Source organism: Manis pentadactyla, chromosome 3 (assembly GCF_030020395.1).
Source record: "Manis pentadactyla isolate mManPen7 chromosome 3, mManPen7.hap1, whole genome shotgun sequence".
NCBI lineage: Eukaryota > Metazoa > Chordata > Mammalia > Pholidota > Manidae > Manis > Manis pentadactyla.
This window is the reverse complement of record NC_080021.1, coordinates 200,176,204-200,200,652: the sequence shown is the minus strand read 5'-3', so window position 1 is coordinate 200,200,652 and position 24,449 is coordinate 200,176,204. Positions and strand designations below refer to the sequence as shown.

The 24,449-nt window shown below is 39.8% G+C and overlaps 1 protein-coding gene across 4 annotated transcripts in view; it reads left to right on the top strand.

Annotated features, from left to right (window-relative positions):
• The first annotated feature begins 619 nt into the window (after positions 1-619).
• ECPAS (Ecm29 proteasome adaptor and scaffold) overlaps positions 620-24,449 on the top strand; it is a 106,056-nt gene continuing 82,226 nt past the window's right edge. Inside the window, exons 1-2 of one of the 4 annotated variants that reach the window (XM_057498919.1) lie at positions 798-1,119; positions 8,896-8,999. In XM_057498919.1, coding sequence (XP_057354902.1) covers positions 8,978-8,999 — 22 coding nt within the window. In that variant the 5' untranslated portion in view covers positions 798-1,119; positions 8,896-8,977. Of the gene's footprint in view, positions 1,120-1,334; positions 1,747-8,895; positions 9,000-24,449 lie in introns of those variants that run through there. The other 3 variants (XM_057498920.1, XM_057498921.1, XM_057498918.1) reach the window with 3 other exon arrangements.

Here is a 24,449-nt window from a genome sequence, read left to right as displayed (position 1 = left end):
CTTTTTATCACAGGTATAAACCACCTCCTCATCCTAGATGCTTTTGCGGCTGTACATACTGTTCAGGGACACTGCCTTGGGGCAGTCACACTCAACTCTCTGAGTTTTCTCTGAGGAGTGGGATGGCAAGAGTGGGATGTTGGCCTTTTAATTTTATGATACTCCAAATCATTGCAATTTTTATGGAGATCACGTTTAATTCCTATAATAAAAGCAATAAAGGAAATACATGTTTTTAATGTGTGTAAGTACCTTGCTCATGCCCACATTACATCTGGAATGACATTCATTTTTCAGGACACTAACTAGGGCTTTATAGATTTCTGCTTTTAGGAATAAATGCAATTTCAATCCATTTAGGATCTTGATTTCCTCTTATATCATCCTCCCTCAAAGGTATTTCATCTTGTATCTAATTTATGACTGTGCCATCACTTAAAAGTACAGCAATTATGCAACCTCTGAATTTGAATTCCATTTTGCAAGGGTTTTTCACATGCATGACCTCACGGGCGAACTAAGGCATGAAGTTAAAATCGGAATATTGAAAATAAGCCACTCAGGTTACCAAAAAGAACGTAGATATTAGAATAAAAAATTAAAAAAAAAAAAGCTCATATAGGCATATATACTTGAATTTGAACTTTAAAAATCTTGGTTCATTTAACTTTCAGAAGGGCTTGGTTATTTTTGTTCAGCCGGTAGTGCTAGTTTCTAAGAGCATCAGAAACGTGCACTTTATCACTGCCTTTAAGAAAGGAGCCCAGCGAGCCGGCTCCCAGGCGGTTCGCGGCGTCGGGGCCGACAAGTTCGGCGGGAGGCGCAGGGCGGGGCTTCCTCCCGCCGACTCCGAACCCGGCTCTACTTTTCCGAGTCCACGTCTCTTCCTCTGGACAGGCGTGTTTCTTCAGGTCGGGACCAGTCAACGTGACAGCCACAGACCTTTAAAAGGGAGCTTCGGCCCCGCCTCGAGGATCTCCCCGGGCCGGCTCGCTCAAGCCCTTCGCGGACTGCGGCGCGTGGCTCCCCGGGGCCGAGCCCGCCGACAGCCTCGCTTCTGGGCTTTCACCTCGCGGCGCCGCGCGCAGCGTCCCGGCATGGAGACCGGCTCCGACTCAGGTCAGAGGCCCGCGCGAACGCTCCGCGCCGGGGCCGCTGCAGGCTGCGCCGGCGCGGCGGGCAGCTAGGCCCGGCCGCCCGCGCAGGCCGCCGCGTGTCGGGTCCGCGCGGGGAGCGCTCGCAGGCCGGGTCCCGCGCGCGGGGCGGGCGGCGGCAGGTGGGCAGGACGAGCCGCGAGCGAGCGAGGGCGGGCGGGCGTGAGGGGCCCGGCGGGGGGGCCGCTGGGAGGATGGCTCAGCTCTTTCTAAATATAAAACCGGCGTGAGTCGGGCGAGCGCGGCGTGGAGCCGCAGAGCCGCCGCGCGAGCCGGCGCACAGGTCCTCGGCAGACACGCGGCGGCTGCTCCGCAGAGGCGCGAGGTTGCGGAGCGCCCGGGTCGCGAGCTCGCGTGGGACCGCGAGGGCGACGCGTGCAGGGAGGAGGACGCAGGCGGCGGCAGCGGCGGGCCGGCCTCGTGGGAGCAGCGCGGCCCGAGCCGAGCGACCCGAGGCGGCTCCCGGCCCCTGCTGCACCGCGAGCGGCGAGCCCCCCGCGCCGCCTGCCCGCGCCCTCCCGCTCCCGCCCCTCCCTCCCTTCCTGGCGCAACATGGCTGCGGCCGCCGCCTCCGCCTCCCAAGACGAGCTGAGTAAGTGCCGCCGCCAGCCTGCGGCCGCGGGTCGGAGTCGGCGCTGCGCGGGGTTGGGGGCGGCGGCCGGGGCCCAGTCGGAGGGCCGGTCGCGCTGCCGCCGCGGGGCACCGGGTCGGGTGGGCGGCGGCGTACGGGGGGTTAGGGCACTCGGGCCTGGCGTGCGGGCGGGGCGCGGGACGCTGCTGCCGGCGTTTGTAGGCCTCAGGTTTGCACCGTCACGTTGCGAAATTGAAACCGGAGCCCCGGGCGGAGCCACCTCTGCCCGCGATCTGCCCCGGCCCGGGGGTGGGGGAGCCCAAACCCGTCTCCGCGTAGCCTGGACTGGCGGACCGGGCCGATTCCCGGGACTGCCCGACCAGTCTGACCCCGCCAGGGCCCCCGGTGCCAACTGTTGGGCGAGTTGTAGAAATGGAGCTTCGGGGAGGGGGCGAAAGTGCCTTTCTGTGACACCCTAGAAATCAGCGGAGAGGTCAAGAGTAGGTGGTGACCCTCAGGCGGAGTAGAAAGGACGGGAGGTCTGAGAGGATCGCGGCGCTAGCCGCCGGACAAACCACAGGGTGACAGCGCTTTCAGAAGGGAGAGGCAGGTCACACTTGACTATAAACGTTGCAGTTTTCCAGGGGACTGCGGTCCGCGTGGGGGAAGAACCGTGGTCACCCTAGATCCGCCCCGCCTGCCGCCCGCGTTCGCTCGGTGCTTTGTGGGAAGTGTAGTCCCAGGGCGCCGCAGGCCCACGCTGGGGTCATAAAAATTGAATTTTCCTAGGACATGCAAGAATAATTTCTGATGGCGTTTGGGGTGGCTAGATGAAATGCTTTAGGTTGAGGGTTTTTTTGTTGTTGTTCGTTTATTTCCTCAGTGCTGTCTTCCAGTTTATGTCAAAATCAAGAAAGGTGTTATTTCGGGATGATATTCAGTTTTAAATGGAATGAAGCATAGGTGAGATGCCGCAAGTTTGTGAAGTTTTTGCTACAGCCCTTTCTGAATTTACATATGAAAGTAGTTGTTATAATTTGTTTCTTTGGTGCTTGGCAGTCTAAAGCTACTTTATATATATGATCTCATTTTTGTCTTCATTAACAACCTTGTGAGGCAGGTAACTAGGAATTATCCTTGTTTTAAAGAGGAGGCAGGTTTAGAGAGACTAAGTTCCTTGCTGCTTTGACAAAAAACTGGCATAGAGGAGTAACGTTTGCTCATTTTGAAGCTGGAATAAAAACAATAGCTATGACGTGGTGAGGATGGACAGTGAGCAAAGAGGGTCTGGTGGTGTGGTTAGAGAAAGACGTGGGCGGATAGCCCCCAGAGCTGATTGCTTCTCTGTCAGTTCTTAGATGGAGCGCTCGCTACCTGACCTTCAGGGGAGATCAGTTCACTGATTTTTTTTCTTCCATTTTCATTGTTATTGTGGTAAGATACACATAAAATTTACCGTCATAACCATTTTTAAGTCTACAATTCAGTGGCATTAAGTACATTAATATTGTTGTGCAACTGTTACCACCATCCATCTCCAGAACTCCTTTCATCTTGTAGCACTGAAACTATGTACCCATTAAACTTTAACTTCCTATTCCATGCCTTCCTCCCAGCTCCTGGCAAGCACCATTCTACTTCCTGTCTCTTTGATTTTGACTGTGCTAGGTGTCTCATAAATGGACTCATACAGGATCTATCTTTTTGTGTCTGGTTTATTTCACTTAGCATAATGTCCTCAAGGTTTATTTATGTTGTAGCTTGTGGTAGGATTTGCTTCCTTTTTAAGGCTAAATAATATTCCATTTTGTCTTATTTTTCTTATCTATTCATCTGTCAGTGGACATGTGGGTTTGCTTGTATGTTTTAAGCTATTGTGAATAATGCTGCTGTGATCATGTGTATACAAATAGCTCTTTGAAACAATGCTTCCAGTTCTTTTGGATATATATGTCCAGAAGTGGGATTGTTGGATCACATGGTAATTTTGTATTGAACTTATTAAAGGACTGCCATACTGTTGTCCATAATGGTTGTACCATTTTAAGTTCCTACAGTACACAAAGGTTCCAATTTTTCCACATCCTCCACTTGTTCTTTTCTGTATTTTGATAGTAGCCATCCCAATGGGTGTGAGATGGTCTGACTTTTTAAACTGTTATTACACTATATGATACCTAACTTCCTGTTGAACACATGTTAAAATCTGAATTACCAGTTGGAATGGGGAACAAAATTACAGGAAGAACTGGGTATCACTCTAAAGTGACTGATTTTTTTTTTAATATATGCAGTGCACTCCTTTATATCAGGTACCTTAAGGTGTTGGTAATACTTCTGGTTAAGGAATTTACTGGCTTTTGTAGCTACTGGAACAAATAATTCCAGTACTTGCTTTTCTGTTGTTTTGTTTGGTCAGATCATCAATTACTGACCACAGGTATATGTTAATTGTATTTCTTCAATAGAGATTAAATACTTGGCAGTTGACACCTTAGAATAACTTAAAATCACACACATATATACTGACTAAGGAATTTAAAATAAACTGCTTTTAGTTTCAGAATGGCTATTATAAATGGAGAGGTGGTTGGTAAAAGAGATTACTTAAAAAAATTCCACCATAAAAAAAGGAGCTAAGTATCTGAGTATTTGCTGGCTATTATTTCTGACTAGTAGATGATAATAAAAGCAAACTACTAGATGCCAGCATTGTTTTTTTCTCCCTAACATTTTATTGTAAAAACTTACAAAACTGCAGAAAAGTTGAAAGAGAACATTCATATACCCACTTTCTAGATTCTACATTTGATATTTTTGTAGCTTTATCACATATCTGTCCCTCTCTCAATCCACCTTTAAAATTTTTATTTTGATTACTTTTATTTTAAAAGGATTGTGGCAAAATACACATAACATAAAATTTATCATATTAACATTTTTAAGTGTATTGTTCAGGCATTAAGTACTCAAATCCTCTTTTTTTTGATGCATTTTAAAGTAAATTGGAGACATCAGTACATTTTCTCCTAAATATTTCAGCACTAGCATTGTTCTAAGCGCTTTGCATATATTATTTTAGTTCTCAAAATAATTTTAAGAGGTATGTAAAATTACTACTATTCTTTTATGGAATTTGTTTTTAGGTTCCCAGGGTCCTGTGGCTAGTATATGGTGGAGCTGGAATTGGGTGCCAGATGTCTCAGATTCCAGTGTGCACTTATGAGCAGCCTGTAGGCTATATTACCTCTGTGTACCATTATCAGAGTGTTCATGCTGTTGAAAAGATCAACTCAAATGCACTGCTAAATTCTCATCTAGGTGTTACCTTAACCCAGCTGTGTGACTGCTGTTTAACATTGCTGGGGGCTACAAAGGAAACACCAAAGTCAGCGGACAGAATTATATATACTATTGAGAAGAAAGAGGAATAATACAAGTAAACATTTGTAAGGACCAAAATGTGTGATTGTTTGATATAGATAATGCTAAAGTAATACTATCTGTGGTTCCCAGTCCTGTTTTTTAGGGATGTATAGCTGGTAACAGTACTTTTCTATAGATTTAAGATCAACATTTTTTTACCTTTGTATTTGAAGTGATACACATGTCATAAATTTAAATTGAATTTAGAGCTGCTTTCAGTTCTACCACCACACTTTGCAGGAGCTACAGAGGAGCAGAATTGACTATTAGGTCGTTTGGTTAATTACTTAATATATTTATTTTGAGTAGTACCATTGACAATGAAAGCTGTCTAAAGGTAAGCAGGATAATCTTGGGTTAGGATTGGGATTTATTAAGAGTATGTTACCCTTTTACAAATTTGGAATTGTTACTTTGAACCAGGTGATTGTAATAAAATAGTAGCAAAGTTAATGTTTAGCTTCCTGTGTTCTAATCATTTTGTGCATCTTAACTGATGGAATCCTTACAACAATCCTGTGAATTTGGTACTATTATTGTCTCAGTGGTGGAGTCTCCCTCATATTACAGTTTAGGGCTTGATCTTCAATTCTGATTCCAAAGTTTATGTTAATTATGCTCTACAACTGTATTGCTTTCTCTGAAAAGGCAGATATACAGTTTATAGCAAGATCAAATGGCTTTTTCCTTCCACCCGTCTTGCTAGCCTCCAGGAAAAATCTCCTGTAGTGTATGAAGTGTGGCAGTATTCAGATGTTCATTGTATACAGTGTATTAGATTTGTGGGAAAGATGCCAAAATAGAAAAAGATTAGTTTCAATTTTTAGAGTTCTGAAATCGAGCTTGTAAATTACTTAAGGTCATAGTCTGTAGTTTTCCTTTTTTAGAGTTGGGGGTAGTATAACTGTTTGGAATGAAGTGAAATTTAATGCATGGCAAGTAGGCTAGTTTTTCTTCTAATCTTATCCTCTGCCAGTTCATGGAAAAGTTGACATTGTGGTTATATTTCAGCAGTGGTAGGGAGATTTCTGACAGGGGGAAGGAAGCATTTGAGACTTTTCACCTGGTCAGCTGTTTAGTGGTTTCATATTCTGGGCTTTATAATTGTAAGGCATCATTAGAATCTGATCCTACTGGGATAAAGACAACTCATGAAGGAGTAATGGCTGTAATCTTGAAGCACATTGACACTACCCAATTTTGCCATTTAACATAGCCATAGGAAGCTTCAGTTGGAAAAGTTGGCCAGATAGTCAACATGTCAGATACCTCCGAGAGAGTCTCTGCCTGTGCCAGAAATCCTAGTGACTCTTTTATTAGAGGGTATGAGACATGGGCAGCTGTGTATGTAGGTGTGTAGATGAATGTGATTCTGTGGGATACTGAAATAACCCCAGAGAGATGGCTGCTTTAATGACAGCTGAGCTCATTTTTGTAGAAAGGCTAAGTCAAGCCTGTATCATTTAAATTTTGGTTACTTAACCAAATAGGGAGGTTAAAATGGAAATAACAATAATGTATCTGTTTTTCATCAACATCTATGCTAGCTTTTCACTTCCATCCTGTTTTAAATTATGGTTTCAGTAAACTGTAATATTTCATAAAGGTCAATGTTGCTGAGAATAGTTGGTACTGGAGCATTTGACCTTGTTCATAAGATGGACATTAAAATTGTAGGCACTGCCATTGTGCTCAGATGGTCTGATCCTAGTTGCTAGTCTCTGGTTTCAGGCCTAGCCAGTCTCTGCCAAGGCACTTGCCATCTAATATGGCTTATTTTCCACATATATTTTCCTGTTGAATAAAGCAGACTTTAGAAATTGAGTGATTAAATTACAGTGTTGTCCTCACAGGGCTTATAATTCAGTGTAGAAACAGAAATATATATAAATGTAAGTAACTAATATGCATGATGTGAAAAATGCCTAGCATAGTTCTTTGGAAACATTAGGGAACTCAGAATAACATTCCAGGCTATAGGAACAATAGCTTGAGCTAAGACATAGAGGTTAGAAAATATTGCGCATTTTCAGAGAAAGTTTGAGTAAGTCTAATACACTGAAATGGGGATGCTATGGCTGTGTGAAGTTCTGGGAAAAGAGATAACATTTGGAGTTAGAGACTTGACCCTTTCTGCCTTTTATGATTTGACATCTTGGGCAAAGTACCTTGCCATCCTAAGTCTTGTTTTTTTCCCCATGAAGTTGGGATAATAGGAAGTAACTCATAATGTATTAGGATTAATGTATGTGAAAATGCACTGTATAAACAGTTAAGCTCTGTATGAATTATTACTATTATTTTTTGTTGGGGAGTAGTAGGAGATGAAGCTGTAAAGGTAGGTTGGGATCAGGTTGTGTAGCAATGCAGAAGCAATTAGTTTGGGCTTTGTTCTGCCTACAGTTGAGGGCCATCAAAGGCTTTTTAGCTTTTGGTGTAACATGAGTAGATCTGTTTTACAAGGATAACAGGAGGCAGTGGTGTAACATTGGTTACAAGGATCTAGGCACTGAGAACAGCAAGAGTAATTAGGAGGGTGTCACAGTGGCTAAGTAAAAGAAATGTAGGGTCTGGTCTGATTGGGACAGTGGAAATGGATTTGGCAAGAAGGCAATCTAGAATCCTAAAATAGGCAGAGATTATCTGCTGAGTAGATGAGGGTTATTCAGGAGAGCGAGGAGTTAGAAATTTATTCCAAGAATCTACCTGAGAAACTGCGGATATGGAGCGATATAGACAGACTTAGGGAGGTGCAAGTGAGGAAAAGAGAATAGGTTTGTGTTTAACAAATTATTTGTTGAGTGAATGAGTTGAGTTATCGAAGTGCCTGTGTTGAGCTGTTTAGGGAAACTGTTTTGACTAGTGGCTAAAACCTCAGGCACTGGAGTCAGAATTGGTTTTGAATCCTGGCTCTGCTGCTTTTTAGTTAATGTCCTTGAACAAGGGACCTAACTTATGGGCCTTGGTTTTCTCATCTGTAAAACGGTATAACAATAAAACCTATTTTACAGGATTGTTATAAGAATGGGAAGAAATAATGCATGTTAAGAATTTGGCACAGTGCTAGGCATGTGGATTGCAGGTGTGTGGGAACTTTGGTTCTGAAGCTTGGGAGAGTGGGTGATGGTAGCATCATGGGAATGGACAGGTTGTCCAGAGGACAGCTGTCTGGGGGTTATGCATATGCAGGGGTGAGAAGAAAAAAGAACCAGGGAAGTAGGGGGTCAGGGGTGCTGAGAGAGGGCAAAGGCTCCCAGGGTTATGAGATACATTCTCAGTTGTAATGTACTGATACGTGTGCCTACCTACTAATAGTCTTCTTGTAAAACTGTTGTATAAATCAGACACTTTCTTCCAATTTTAATGTAAGGCTTTGTATGTTTCTAAATATGTGTGTGTGTATATATATATATATATATATATATACACACACACACACACACACACGTATAAAATACATGTTGTATTGATATTGGGAGTTTTTAGTCTTTAGTGAGTAATTACTGGAGTAATTTTTAAAAAGTATTAGCATTATTACTTCTACACAGTTTTATTTATGGACATGTTCGTTACTCTTTCTTCAATTCGATAATCACTATAATTTTCCCCCCTCATTCTGAATTTGTAAAGCAGGACATCAAATTAGGAGATCTTAGCATAGAAATGAAAAGTGCTTTTTTTAAAAATAGTAGCTGTGAGTATAAATCTTTTAATTGTTTTTTTTCCTGGTGTTCTAAATAATAGATTCTTTATACAATTGCATATGTACGCGTGGATGAACATACCATTGGTGATCCAGAGGATTTTTGTCAAGACTGGATAAACCATGTATCACATTGATTGTAGAGGTTAGTAGATTTAGTTCCTTAGGATGTGTGCATTTTTTTTGTAATCGCATTTAAAAATGCATAGGTTATCAAATAGCAGTTTTCTCCCAAGATCATCGTGGGTTTTTCTCTTCTCCTAGCTATTCTGAGAGAATCATTGAAGTTCATGTTAGTTTATATATGCCTAAAGCCTCTCTTCTCTGTTATCACATAAACATAAAATTAGTAAGAGAGAAACAGGTAAAACTTAAAGAAAGTATTTAGCAGTTTGCATAAGGAAAAGACTGAGTATTAGTTTGTAAGTAGTATTGTCTGCCACACCACAAAAAATGGTTTTACATGCTCCAGGAATGTCATCATAGAGTTAATTGCTTTATTCATGAAGAGGTATTGAGAGAGGCATTGTGGTGGTAGTTGGGTATTCCTAATTTTGCCAATTTGACCTGTACTGTGATGGAAAAGCCACTTAATTCTACTCCATTCTCCATTCTGAATCTGAACAAGATAATGGCTCAGTTTTACTCTTGGATGATATTGGATAGTCCTTTGATTGAAACGCTGTACGTTCAGATTGTAATTCTCTGATATCATAAACTAAATATCCAGTGAGTACCTGGGATTTGTAGCTTCTCCAGAGGTGCTTCTCATTGCTTCTTCTAATTTACTGAATCCTCCTTCCACCAGTGCATTCTACTATTTTTTTGTTACGTATTTTGTTGATGATGGTGTATGATGCCTTAATTCATTTAGATGGAATTTTGAGGGATGGAATATTTTATAAACCAAAGTTCAACTTTAGAATAAACTTCGGTTATTTTTGCTTTTTCATGTATCTTTATTCCATTATAGAGAAGTGGAAAATTGGGAGGTTGGAGGAATTGTTTAGAAGAGAAATGAGGATGTTGTTTATTTGCCCCTAGATTCTTTCCTTCTTAGAACTTTTGGGTCTGTGATGGATGTGTTAATGTCATTACGATATACCAAAGGCAAGCAGGTCAAACTACAAATGCTGGGACTTAAATAAAGAACATTCTAGAGTTTATACATCCAAATAAGCATTTCCTAAGTAATTAGCTGCTTTGGGTGGATCTCAACTATCATACATTTTATTTTTATGCAGTCTGAGCTCTTGAATAGTATATTATCTCCTCTAAGCTGACTTTCATAAACTGAACTTATCTCTCTGAGCATCAGTTTACTAACACTGATTTCTACCTGGGTATCTGCCAGCTGCTGTCTCTAGGGGAAAGGGCCCCTTTGGAAGGTGGGAGTGTTTGTGGACCTCAGGGCATCTGGAGTTAATGGCACTTACTCATTAAATCTAGGGTACAAATTAGGGCTGGTCTCCTAATTTGGCCCTGCCCTGCCAAGCTAGCCCCATGATTTCTTCCCTCTCTCCCTCTGTGTGTGCATGGGGATGGGAGCGGGGCAGGGGTGTGTGTGTATTGAAGCAGGAAGGGTTAGCCTTGCTTTGGGCTATGCTGTGCTGGTAGCGGATTTAAAGTAGCATGACTGGGACATCTGAAGTGGCAGAAGAAAGACTTTTCCCCTCCTTGCTCAGAGTCTAGTCACTAGTGCATTCTGGTGCAGGAGTATCTGCCTGGGCCCTGGGCATAAGATTGATGGGCTTAAGTAGGCAGATGGCCTGTTTAATTGCCTCAGTTCCAGAGGAAAGGGGTACCAGCATGGACTTGTGTCAGAAGGAACCTCCTGCTCAGGACCTCATTGCCTGCACAGGTTCTCATCTGCTGCCCCCTTGGGCTGGCCAGGCAGCTCCTGCAGGAACCATGATGGATTGTCTCCCCACCCCTGACTTAATGTATTTGTGTTTACTGCTGCACTTCCTGACATTCTCCTATTAAGTACATTTGCATTTAATGAGTTTCTTAAAAAAAAAAAGTATAAAGTGGGGCAAGGTTGTATTTAAAAATACAGTGGAGATCACAATTTTAAGCATTAATTCTTAAAGAAGTACCCTGTTGGCCTTACTTGGATTTTGCCAATTAGAGTGGCAATTAATGAATTGAAATGGTGTATAGGAATCAATAGATGATGTGGACTTTAACTACTGGTTAGTATCTGGTTAGATTTATGATTCACGGGATTGATCTACCAGGTTGGGTATTAATATACAAAACCCAGATGCCAGCTAGGGCTCCTTATTCTTCATAATTTTAGTTTCCAACTCCTGATTGCAGAGGCTGTCAAAGTCCAGAGAATTCCTCCTCCCATCCAATTTTTGTGACGTTCCTATAATTTAGTTTACTTATGCTTCACTTAGTTTCTGGGCTCTCATTTCTGAAAAAGGTGTTTTGGTTCCATCCATGTCAGCTGGGACATGAAACCCACCTGTTTCACCAGTGCACACGCATACACACATGCACAAGCCCCTTTCCCAAGCATTTCAGGAATTTAGTTAACTCTTGAAGATGTGATGAGTCATGGGGAAAGGCTTGCCGCTGAGTACTTGATTTTCTGCCCCTTTGCTGGTCTGTCCTTCTCCATCATTTTCTTTTCTCCTCTCTTTCTCTCTGCAATAACTATTGCATCCCTCCTGATTTGGAGCAGACCAGTATTGCCACAAAAACCAAACCCTCTGGAATTTCTCTCTTTTTTTTCTTTCTTTCCTTTTTAAAACCCTAAGCACTTGTCATGGTATTAAAAAACGTACATCCCTTTTCCAAGAGATTTTGATGTCATGTGTTGTAAATTACCACCAATCCCCTCTTTTCCCTTGCTATAGATGTTAGATGTATAAACTTCTAAATAGGTTCCCTAATGCTTGAGGAATTAATATTTCATACATTCAACAGGTATTTGAGCAACTACCCTCTGCAGGGCACTGAGTTAAGTCTTGGATCCCAAGAGTCTAAGTCATTTTCTCAACCTGAGGAGCTCTGGAGATGGTTGGAATGAATGAGTAGCAGTCAGGTCATCAGATTCAAGTCACACCTCAGAGCTGTGAAGGTCTAGGGAAGGTAAGATTGGGCAGGTACATAATGTACAGCGAAAGATGAGTGCCAGGAGAGGTGCAGAAAAGGTCTGTGAGAGTTTGGAGGGCCAGGATGGGATGTGCAAGTGCGGAGCATGTATTTGAGCTGGATGTTGGAGAGGACTTGGATGTGTGGAGTGGAAGACATACATAGTCAGGAGAGTTTGTGAGTATTCCTGGTTGAGGCACTTGGTTGACCAAAAGAATTGGGCAAGGACTTACATACATTACACTTAAGAAGCTATTGGAATTTGGGTGGCTGTTGGGGAGTAATGGGCTCATGGTTGAGAAGGTCCCTTGGGGTAGATTGTCCCTGTCTTCGGAAGGACTCCCTGTCTGATCTGATGCTTACCCTAGGATGTGCTAGCTTATTTTTTTTTTAAATAGTACTTTTGTCGAATTATGTCTTTTATTTTTCCCTTGGCCAAGACTTCCATTTGTATTTGGTCCCAGTTGTAAGCTAGCTTAAGCAAAAATGGGGCACTATAAGGAATCAGAGTCTTATGGAAACCAGAGGACCCTTCAGAAGGGGCCTGGAGCTAAGGACTAGAAGTCTTCCAGTTCTATCAGCTTCCCTCTCTGCCTCCATGCCATTCTTTCTTCAGGCCATCTTCTACCTATTTTGTGCTTTGTGCTGCAGGGGTAGGCTGAAGGGGCCCATGTCATAACTTCCTGACTTACTTTTATAGGTCCAGACACTCTCAAGGGAGGCTTGGCTCTTTGGTCCCAATTCTGAATTCCTTAGGAAGGGGTGAATTGAGTCAGGGACCCATCCTGACACACTGGCTATGGCCAGCATACAGAATCACGTTGTACATAGTTGTTTGGTGAGGTTTAGTAACATCTCTATCCACTTTCTCTGCCTCAGCTGTGCTCTTATTTAGCATTCCAGTAGGAGCATTGGCGTAAGAGTTGGATTGCCTGGAGTTTGAATCCTAGCCCTGCCACTTACTGCCTGCCTTTGGTAATCTTAGTCAACATTCTTAATGAATTCTAGGCCTTGTTTCCTCAAATGTAAGTTGGAGCTAGTATTTCCTACTTCAATAAAGAGTACTTTAGAGGGAGGTGCTAGTTATAGTTTCTACTTAAAGGGTAAAGGTCTCTCTAGGTTCAAGCCTCTGTCTCATTGACTTGGTGACCTTTGGTAAGTACTCATTCAGATTCCAAAGCCTCAGTTTTTCATCTGTAAATGCAGACAATAGCTGCCCAAGTCACAGCGTTTCTCTGAGGCTCAAAAGGCCATGTAAAACTGCCTTATAACTATAGTGTTTTTATATATGTGTGAATCAGAAGAAAGTAAATACCAAGGGAGACTATTTCCTTGTAAAATTGTTCTATGGTAGTCTAGTATATTTCCGTGGTAACTTGACAAATCTTTCTCAAAATACCCTATAGTTTCAGATTATTAATTGACCTATGATGCATTGGGCAGTAGTCTAGGTATTTTCTACTTTCCCTTTCAATCTCAGCTTCCACTGAAGACCTAGTCTAACCTGATCTATAATTTAAAATTTTCTTTCATATTCAGAAAAGATAATGTTCTTTGTAGAAAATTTAAACAACCTTAAAGAAAAAATCCAAATGCTATTACCCTGAAATAACCATTTTCTCTTTTTAATTCACACAGGTAATTCATGCTCATGAAGTAAATTAGTAATGACATAGAATTAAACAAGCCAGAAAGAATCTTCTGAAATTCTCCCACATGAGAATAATCACTGCCTGAAGTACAGTCCTTTCCCTACTCTTTCTGATAATATATGCCTTTCTTGCATACTTTCTGAGGAACATTTTGATGTTCAGATTATCATGAAAATGTGATATATCTGAGGAAACTGATATATTGCTTTTTCTTTTTTTTACATTTTGCCATAAGTGATGATGCAAGTGAAAAACCAGTATTTGCCTTTTCTAATCCTTTGAGAAAATAGCCTTTTCACCTCAACTCAGAAGGCAAGGTTGTATTTTTTGGAGAGGTCTGAAGAAGGAGTGATTTATATGGACAGTTTTATTTCTCTGAAATAATTACACATTTTCAGAAATATCAGTGGCTAATGGTGGATAACACAAGTGAAGTCCCTCAGCTTTTACTGGTTATTTCTTCCTTGGTGGGGTAGAAGGAGGGAAGGTCCCTTCTTTCTTTTTAGATACAGAATCTAGAGACAGGTTAGTAATATGAATTAGAGAATTATTTAATGGAGAGTAAATTTCCATAATTTTATTTTTAGTAGATTTTTTTTCCCTACATGAATTTAATAGTTGACATAAGCTAAAGTGGAAATTGTTTTGTGTTTTGGGATTTAAGAATCTCAGTTGTTTTGATGTTTCCTTTGAGACTACTTGTTTTTAAAAAGACTTAAAATTTTTTAGAGCCGTTTTAGGTTTACAGCAAAATTAAGAGGAAGGCACAGAGATTTTCCATATGGCTGCTGTCCCCTCAGTTGCATAGCTTGGCCCATTATCAACATCACCCATCAGAGTGGAACATTTTTTACCAAGGATAAACCTGCATCTGACACACCATCATCACCCAGAGGCCATCGTTCATATTACTGTTCATGCTGGTGTTTTATATTCTGTAGGTTTGGATAAAGGTATAATGACAATGTATCCATCATTATGGTATCATACGGAGTATTTTCACTGCCCTAAATATCCTCTGTGCTCCTCCTATTCATCCCTCTTTCCCCTTTCCTCCCTGACATCCACTGGTCTTTTAACTGTCTCTGTAGTTTGCCTTTTCCAGGATATTGTATAGTAGGAATTCCTCCGTGTCTTTTCATGACTTAATAGCTCATTTCTTTTTTTTTTTCAGTCAGATATTGCCTTTAATTAGGGCATTAAAACATTTTTTTAATTAAGGTATGATTGATATACACTCTTATGAAGGTTTCACATGAAAAAACAGTGTGGTTACTACATTTACCCATATTATCAAGTCCCCACCCATACCCCAATGCAGTCACTGTCCATCAGTGCAGCAAGTTGCTAGAGATCCACTATGTGCCTTTTCTGTGCTACACTGTTTTCCCTGTGATCCCCCACACCATGTGTACTAAACATAATACCCCTCAGTCCCCTTCTCCTTCCTTCCCCACCCGCCCTCCCACACCCCTCCACTTTGGTAACCACTAGTTCATTCTTGGCATCTCTGAGTCTGCTGCCATTTTGTTCCTTCAGTTTTGCTTCATTGTTATACGCCACAAATGAGTGAAATCATTTGGCATTTGTCTTTCTCTGCCTGGCTTATTTCACTGAGCATAATGTCCTCCAGCTCCATCCATGTTGTTGCAAATGGTAGGATTTGTTTCTTTCTTATGGCTGAATAATATTCCATTGTACATATGTACCACTTCTTCATCCATTCATCTACTGATGGACACTTAGGTTGCTTCCATATCTTGGTTATTGTAAAAAGTAATACCTCATTTCTTTTTAGCTGCGAATATTATTCCATTGTACGTACCAGTTTGTTTATCCATTCATCTACTGAAGGACATCTTGTTGCTTCCAAGTGTGTTGGCAATTATGAATAAAGCTGCTATAAATATTCATGGTCTTTGTGTGGACATAAATTTTCAACTCCTTTGGTAAATACCAAGGAGTGCGATTGCTGGATCATATGGTAAAAGTATGTTTAGTTTTGTAGGAAACCTCCACACTGTCTTCCAAAGTGGCTATACCATTTGGGTTTTTTTTTTTGCACCATTTTGTATTCCCATCAGTAAATGTTTTTTTTGTTGTTGTTCTTCCATTTTAATTTTTAAAATTCTGTGATTTAAGTTTCTTTATCCTTGAAACATAGCTTCTTTTAAAAAATTTGCACTGTGGGGTGGATGGGTGAAATAGGTGAAGGGGATAAAGGAGCACAAAATTTGAGTCATAAATAAATTAGTCATGGGGGTGAAAGTAGAGCATAGAGAATAATAGTTGTGTAACATTCTGTGTTGACTGTAACTGCACTACTGTGAGCATTTAATGTAGATTACTGTAAAATTTGTAATTTTTTCTAAAAATGTTTTTAACTGAAGTATTTTGAGAAGTACATGAGTGTATAAAGAAGAAAAATTATTGATTTATTTTCTTATCTCTTTTAGTAGTATTATAAAACAGAGTTATTATGGTATATATACTCTTACTAAAATGATGATTCAGTTCAAGTATGGAGAAGAGTATAGAGAGTAATCTTAAGAACACTTATGTATGTCCTGCCTATGTGTGTCAGATCTTCACATTCTATGCTATTAGTATATGGGTCTCATCTCTGAATTGCCTACTTGTATCCTTTTCCATTAGAAATTTTTGCTCAATTTGCTTTTTCTTCATTTTCAGAAATGTTTTAAGTATTCAATTCCTTTTCATTTAAAAGCATTATAGGTATTTATAGATTATCTTTTTACTTTATGTGTATTTTCTAATATTTTAGAATCGTAATCTGGTAGTCTTCATGTTTTGTGCTTGAGTTTTTATTTTCGTTTGTCAGTTTCCTTTTCAAATCTTTAAAATCTTGCTCTTTACACTCAAGTCATTAATCTATCTGCAAGGTACTTATAGGTATTTTTCTCTTTATGGGTAAGGAAATTTTTTCCAGTTTTCATTGACTAGCCCAGTTTTTCTTTCCTTAGTTCTTGTGACCCCATGCTCAGTTTTCTTCTTATTTTTGTATATTGCCTATCATTCCTCTTTTCAGACTCTCCCTCTTTTGTTCTTGAATGCTGTTGTGTTGACAGTTTGTCTCAGGCCTTTTTAGCATATGCAGTAAACCAGCACAGCATCCTTAACCTCTTCCTTCTTCAGTCTTTATATCCATGACCACCAAGCTCTGACACTTGGTGGAATTTCAGTAAATACTTGAATAAGCACATGAGTGAATGAATAGTCTAGGTAGGGGAGTCAGTACTTCACAGTGAAAGTAAGAGGGTGTTGAGCCTCGAAGGAACAGAGAATTTAGATTAACGGAGAAGGAGGAAGGGTGAATCGCAGCTTGATGCCTTTAGGTTGGCCTCTTATTCACAGTAATGAACTTTTGCTAGTGTTGTTTTCTGACTTCTGAATTTGTACATTATTTTTGTCATAAGTACCACCTGAAAAAGGGAAATTCCTCTGACCTTTTGGTGATGCTCTTGAACAGGGTTTCCTGTATAAGGGTTAGTATGGGTAGTGTGTGGTCCTGTAGAAAATCAGGTCATTGTCATAGATAGTTGCATGGTATATGCAAGGATTTTTAGACTGAAGGTCTGAAGACTCCATTCTAGTTCTCACTCTGCTGCTTATTACATCTGTGACCTCAGTCAAATTCTTAAAACTCACTGTGCCTTTTATTTTTTTTAATGTTAAATAATATTTCAGTCCTTTCCAATTCTTAGTCCAGTAGAAATCTGTCTTGGTATAAGTTTGAAAATAAATATCTTTTCCTGACTTGGGTAGTAGTTACTTGACTACTATAGTAATTCACTAAACTATACCCATATATTTTGTACATTTTTCTAAATGTTTTACTTTGGAGTGAAAAATATATGAAAAACTTACAAAAGACAAGATTTCTCACATCCCTCTGTGTGCCAAAAAAATTCCAGCTGGATTAAAGACTTGAATATAGAAAGCAAAATCATAAGAGCTAGAAGAAAGCATAGATAAATATGTTTTGGGTTTCCAGGACCACCCCCAGGTTCAGTGATTTGCTAGGAAGTTCATAGGACTCAGCATGTGTTTGTACTCATGGCTAAGATTTATTACAGCAAAAGGAAAATAGCAAAATCAGCACAGAGAAAAGGTACATGGGGCGAAGTCTGGAGGAAGCCAGATGTAGGCTTCCCAAAGTCCTCTCTGAGTGGGATTACACAGGACATGCTCACTTCTTCTAGCAGTTGTTGTGACACCTGTGAAATGTTCACCAGAGATGCTCATCAGAGATTCAGTGCCAAGGGTTTTAATTTGTTGCTGGTCACGTTGGCACCTTCTGCCTAACATAGCAAAAATCCATAGTCTCAGAAAGAAAACAGGTGTTCAGTATAAACCATATTGTTTGTATAAACAGTTCAGGCACAGTAAGCCACTCTTATCAGTTCTGGGAATGGTGGGAACCTTCCGGAAATTCAAGTTTCCAGATGCCAGCCAAGAGCCAGCCTGAGCAAGCAGGCATTTCTAAGGACAGCAGTCTCAGGCCTGTTATTTAATTCTTTTCTGTAGAAGATTTTTTTGTATAATCTTGGAGTGAAAGGGCATTTCAAGTATTACTAGGAACTCAGAAGCCATAAAAAGGAGGAATGGTAAATTTATATGTTAAAAACCTAGATTTGGAAAGAAAGTGCTATAGAGTCACAAGGCATACTAGGAAAAATGTATCTGTAATGTATAGGAGAAAAGAGGGAGCTTTTTGCTCCCTATATAAAAGCTTTTAGAAGTCAGCAACTCAGAAGAATAATGAACATTTTGCTGAAGAAGATATTTCAAATGTCCAGTAAATATTTGAAAAGATACTTTGCCTTAGTGATATAGAATATATAGCGAGCAAAACAACAGTGTGATCGTTTTACATCTGTCATATTCAGTCAAGACTGATCTTTGTAAGATTGATTGCTCCATGTAGGATTGGCTATAAAGAAATTGGTATTTATATACACTGCTGGTGGTATAAATTAGCAGTTTTTTTGAAGGGCATTTTTCCAGGATTTATTAAACCTGATGGCACACCCACCCTTTGACTCAGCAGTTCCATTTCTAGGGTTTTAGCTTACAAAAATCCATGCAAGTGCGGAGATACGAATGGTAAAGGTGTTCTTGGAGCATTGTTTCTGAAACACTAAAACCTGGTAATAACACAAATAGAGGAGTAGTTAGATAAATTATACTATTTATATAGACAAAGCTGCCATGTAGCTATTATCAATTAGATCTTTATGTAGTTAGATCTTTATGTAGCCATTAAGATTTTATACATATCCAAACATTCTTTTTTGTATATTCATTTGGTATTTAAAGCCTGACTGAATAGATGTGAGGTTCTTTTAAATCTTGATTATCCCACTTAGTGTGAGTGTCCATGGTTATTACAGATACATGACTGTATTTGATTACAGGTTCTGCCGTAGAACCCATGGAGTGGATAGGGTCATTTGAAATGCACAGTATGTGTACTATATCATCACCCTAAAAATCAGAAGTTCTGAGATATATATTGCTACAAGGGTTTCAGATGAAGAATTTGTGTTAATCAAAAGGAAACAAAGGCAAGCTGTTAAATAGTATATGCCATATTCCAGTTTTAAGTTTAAAATATTAGTGTATGAACAGTTAAAAACAATAGTTCAGGATATATTCCTCACATTTAACAGTGATTTTATGAGGTTATGGCATTGTCTTTAATTTCCTCATAAGTGAAGTTAATTCAGTATGAGTTTGGATAAAATAAATAGCATTTAAATTGTGGAGAGGATGGAACTTGCTTCTAACTCTGAAGTAATGTTTGTCATACCTCAGATGCTTTTGTGATGACCTGGAGCATTTTGGTTCCTACAATTGAGTTTTGGATTCTTTCTGAATTTTCAGAACTTTTGTTTATATTCTTTCTGGTTTCTGAACAGATGCTTTTGAGGTTCTAGGCTGACTTGGATTGTCATTTTCATGAGGCTGTGTTTCCAGGGTTGAGGGTAAAGGCCCAGGGTTCAGATTCTTTCTATGACTCTAAAAACAGTGATCAGGGACCATACTGTTGCTTAATCTTTGCTATTTATTTTGTTAACTTTGAGAGTTGAAAAATTTAGTACTTATTATATCTGCATTTCTTTACATTTCTTCTCATAAAGTTTGAGCATGATTATATTTTATTTCAAATATAAATGTGTATCTAAAGGTGATGTAACAGTGTGGGTTGAACCTCCTCCAAGGGTGTAGAAGGCTTTAACTCTTAGTTGCAGTTGGCTTTTTTAGAAGGGCTACACATAATGTTTGATGCCCTTTCTGACATTCCCACATTCTCATCATAAATTCGTTTTTTGCATTTAGGTTGCTGTTTTCCTTTCTAGTGAGGGAGAGTGGAAAGTGTTACGCATGACACTGGGGATACATAGGAAATAACCAAAGATTGTTATTTGAAAAATAAAGGGGACCAGATATCACTTGGTTTTTTAAGTCTTTGGTACAGATTCTTTAGGTCAGTTTGGTGGAAGAGTTTAGCTTTCCGCCTTCCTCCACAGAACAATTTTGCAGTTTCTGTAGCTAAGATCCCTAGACAGTTTTCACTGTCTGAGATCTGTAAGGTCCCAGGGCAGGGTCTTGTTGACTGTAATGTGCACAACATCGTGGGTTAAGCTCACTGTTCTTAAGGACTTCTTCCACAGCAGTGTTCTGCAGTGACTCAGTAGAATCATTGTGACTGGTGTGGTGGTAATCTCACAGAGCCGGCATGCCTGCCTTTCCTCCCTTCCTTACTCTTTTCTTCCTTTATTATTAATTCTAAAAGCTAAACTCAATCCTTTATTTGGATTTCACGTTTTTTTTTTTCCATTAATGTCCTCTTTCTGTTCCAGGATCCAGTCCAGGATTACACACTGCATTTAGTTGTCACAAAATGTGACATGTTTAAATGTCTCCCCAGTCTTTCCTGGTCTGTGACAGTTTTTTAGTCTTTTTTCCTTGATTTTCATGATCTTGAAAGTCTTGAGCAGTACTGGCCAGGTGTCCTGTGGAAGGTGTCCCAAGTTGGGTTTTTCTGTTGTTTTACTCATGCTTAGATGGGGGTTATGGGCTTTTGAAAGAATACCGCAGAGGTGAAGTGCCCTTCTTGTCATATCGTATCAGGGATCATGATACCCACATGGCCTTGATGACACTGACTTTGATCACTTGGCTGAAATGGTATTTATCAAGTTCCTGTACTGCAAAGTTAATGTTTTCCTCTTTCCCTATTGTATTCTTTGGAAACAAGTTACTAAATCTAGCCTACCTTCAAAGGGGGGTACAGGCATGAATTAAGCTGTACCTCTTATAGGGGGAATTAACTACATATATTATTTGGAATCTTCTATAAGGAAGATGTGTCACTTTTCCCTAGTGTATTTAATCATTTATTTATATCAATATGGACTCATGTACATTTATTTTATACTTTGGGTTATAATCCCATACTGTGTTATTTTGTTCCTGAAATTGTTCCTGCCTTGGCCATGAAGTAACTCTTTCAGGGTGGTTCCCTTATCCTTCTGACATGTTCCTGGCCCCATTTGCATTCTCATACTTGAACTTGTTTCAGACTCATCTTGCTTTTTCCCTGCTCCAACCCTAGATGCAGCTATTTTTTTTTTTTTGAGAAGCCTAGCGTGGTAGAATGGTATTTAAAAACCAAAATCTGGGTGTTAAGTGTGCTTGGTGCTACTGGGTGTCATTGTCTCTAGGTTCTCAGGATATACATAGGTGGATATATATAAAGATATTCATAATGTCTGTGTCTGTTATACCTATCTTCCTTTAAAAAATTATGGAAAGTTTCCAGGAGACCCACAAGTAGTCTCAGTTTCCATCATGCAGTTGAATAATTACTAATTGTTGGCCAATCTTGGTTTCATTTATATGGCCACTCCCCATTCCTTACTCCATCCCAGAAGATGATCTTATTTTTATGAGGACCTGAATGAGGCTATGACTTTATATTTATGTTTAAAAAGAATTTTTTTTATTAAGGTATGATTGATATACACTCTTATGAAGATTTCACATGAAAAAACAATGTGGTTACAACATTTACCCATATTATCAAGTCCTCACCCATACCCCAATGCAGTCACTGTCCGTCAGTGTAGTAAGATGCCACAGATCCACTATGTACTTTCTCTGTGCTACACTGTTCTCCCCGTGATCCCCCACACCATGTGTACTAAACATAATACCCCTTAATCCCCTTCTCCCTCCCTCCCCACCCGCCTTCCCACACCCCTCCACTTTGGTAACCACTAGTTCATTCTTGGCATCTCTGAGTCTGCTGCCATTTTGTTCCTTCAGTTTTGCTTCACTGTTATACTCCACAAATGAGGGAAATCATTTGGCATTTGTCTTTCTCTGCCTGGCTTATTTCACTGAGCACAATGTCCTCCAGCTCCATCCATGTTGTTGCAAATGGTAGGATTTGTTTCTTTCTTATGGCTGAATAGTATTCCATTGTGTATATGTACCACATCTTCTTTATCCATTCATCTACTGATGGACACTTAGGTTGCTTCCATATCTTGGCTATTGTAAAAAGTGCTGTGATAAACATAGGGGTGCACATGTCTTTCTGAATCTGAGAAGTTGTATTCTTTGGATAAATTCCAAGGAGTGGGATTCCCGGGTCAAATGGTATTTCTATTTTTAGTTTTTTGAGGAACCTCCTTACTGCTTTCCACAATGGTTGCACTAGTTTAGATTCCCACCAGCAATGTAGGAGGGTTCCCCTTTCTCCACATTCTCGCCAACATTTGTTGTTGTTTCTCTTTTGGATGGTGGCGATCCTTACTGGTGTGAGGTGATGCCTCATTGTGGTTTTAATTTGCATTTCTCTGATGACTAGTGATGTGGAGCATCTTTTCATGTGTCTTTTGGCCATCTGAATTTCTTCTTTGGAGAACTGTCTGTTCAGCTCCTCTGCCCATTTTTTAATTGGATTATTTGCTTTTTGTTTGTTTAGGTGCATGAGCTCTTTATATATTTTGGATGTCAACCCTTTATCAGATCTGTCATTTATGAATATATTCTCCCATACTGTAGGATGCCTTTTTGTTCTATTGGTGGTGTCTTTTGCTGTACAGAAGGTTTTCAGTTTGATGTAGTCCCACTTGTTCATTTTTGCTTTTGTTTCCCTTGCCTGGGGGGATATATTCATGAAGAAGTTGCTCATGTTTATGTCCAAGAGATTTTTGCCTATGTTTTTTTCTAAGAGTTTTATGGTTTCATGACTTACATTCAGGTCTTTGATCCATTTCGAATTTACTTTTGTGTATGGGGTTATACAATAATCCAGTTTCATTCTCTTACATGTAGTTGTCCAGTTTTGCCAACACCAGCTATTGAAGAGGTTGTCATTTCCCCATTTTATGTCCATGCCTCCTTTATCATATATTAATTAACCATATATATTTGGGTTAATATCTGGACTCTCTGTTCTGTTCTACTGGTCTGTGGGTCTGTTCTTGTCCCAGTACTAAATTGTCTTGATTACTGTGGCTCTGTAGTAGAGCTTAAAGTTGGGAAGCAAGATCCCCCTGCTTTTTCCTTCCTTCTCAGGATTGCTTTGGCTATGCAGGGTCTTTTGTGGTTCCATATGAATTTTAAAATTATTTTTTCCAGTTTGTTGAAGAATACTGTTGGTATTTTGATAGGCATTGCATTGAATCTGTAGATTGCTTTAGGCAGGATGGCCATTTTGACAATATTAATTCTTCCTTAGCCAAGAGCATGGGATGAGTTTCCATTTGTTAGTGTCCTCTTTAATTTCTCTTAAGAGTGTCTTGTAGTTTTCAGGGTATATGTCTTTCACTTCCTTGGTTAGGTTTATTCCTAGGTGTTTTATTATTTTCAATGCAATTGTGAATGGAATTGTTTTCCTGATTTCTCTTTCTGCTAGTTCATCGTTAGTGTATAGGAAAGTAACAGATTTCTGTGTATTAAAAATTTTGTATCCTGAAACATTGCTGAATTCAGATATTAGTTCTAGTAGTTTTGGAGTGGAGTCTTTAGGGTTTTTTGTTATAGTATGTCTTCTTCAAACAGGGAAAGTTTAACTTCTTCCTTGCCAATCTGGATGCCTTTTATTTCTTTGTGTTGTCTGATTGCTGTGGCTAGGACCTCCAGTACTATGTTGAATACAAGTGGGGAAAGTGGGCATCCTTGTCTTGTTCCCAATCTTAAAGGAAAAGCTTTCAGCTTCTTACTGTTAAGTATGATGTTGGCTGTGGGTCTGCCATATATGGCCTTTATTATGTTGAGGTACTTGTCCTCTATACCCATTTTGTTGAGAGTTTTTATCATGCATAGATGTTGATTTTTGTCAAATGCTTTTTCAGCATCTATGGAGATGATCATGTGGTTTTTGTCCTTTTTGTTGATGTTGATGGATTTTCGAATGTCGTACCATCCTTGCATCCCTGGAATAAATCCTACTTGATCATGATGGATGAACTTTTTGATGTATTTTTGAGTTCGGTTTGCTAATATTTTGTTGAGTATTTTTGCATCTACGTTCATCAGGAATATTGGTCTGTAGTTTTCTTTTTTGGTGGGGTCTTTGCCTGGTTTTGATATTAGGGTGATGTTGGCTTCATAGAATGAGTTTGGGAGTATTCCCTCCTCTTCTATTTTTTGGAAAACTTTAAGGAGAATGGGTATTATGTCTTCTCTGTATGTTTGATAAAATTCCGAGGTAAATCCGTCTGGCCCAGGGGTTTTGTTCTTGGGTAGTTTTTTGATTATCGCTTCAATTTCATTGCTGGTAATTCATCTGTTTAGAT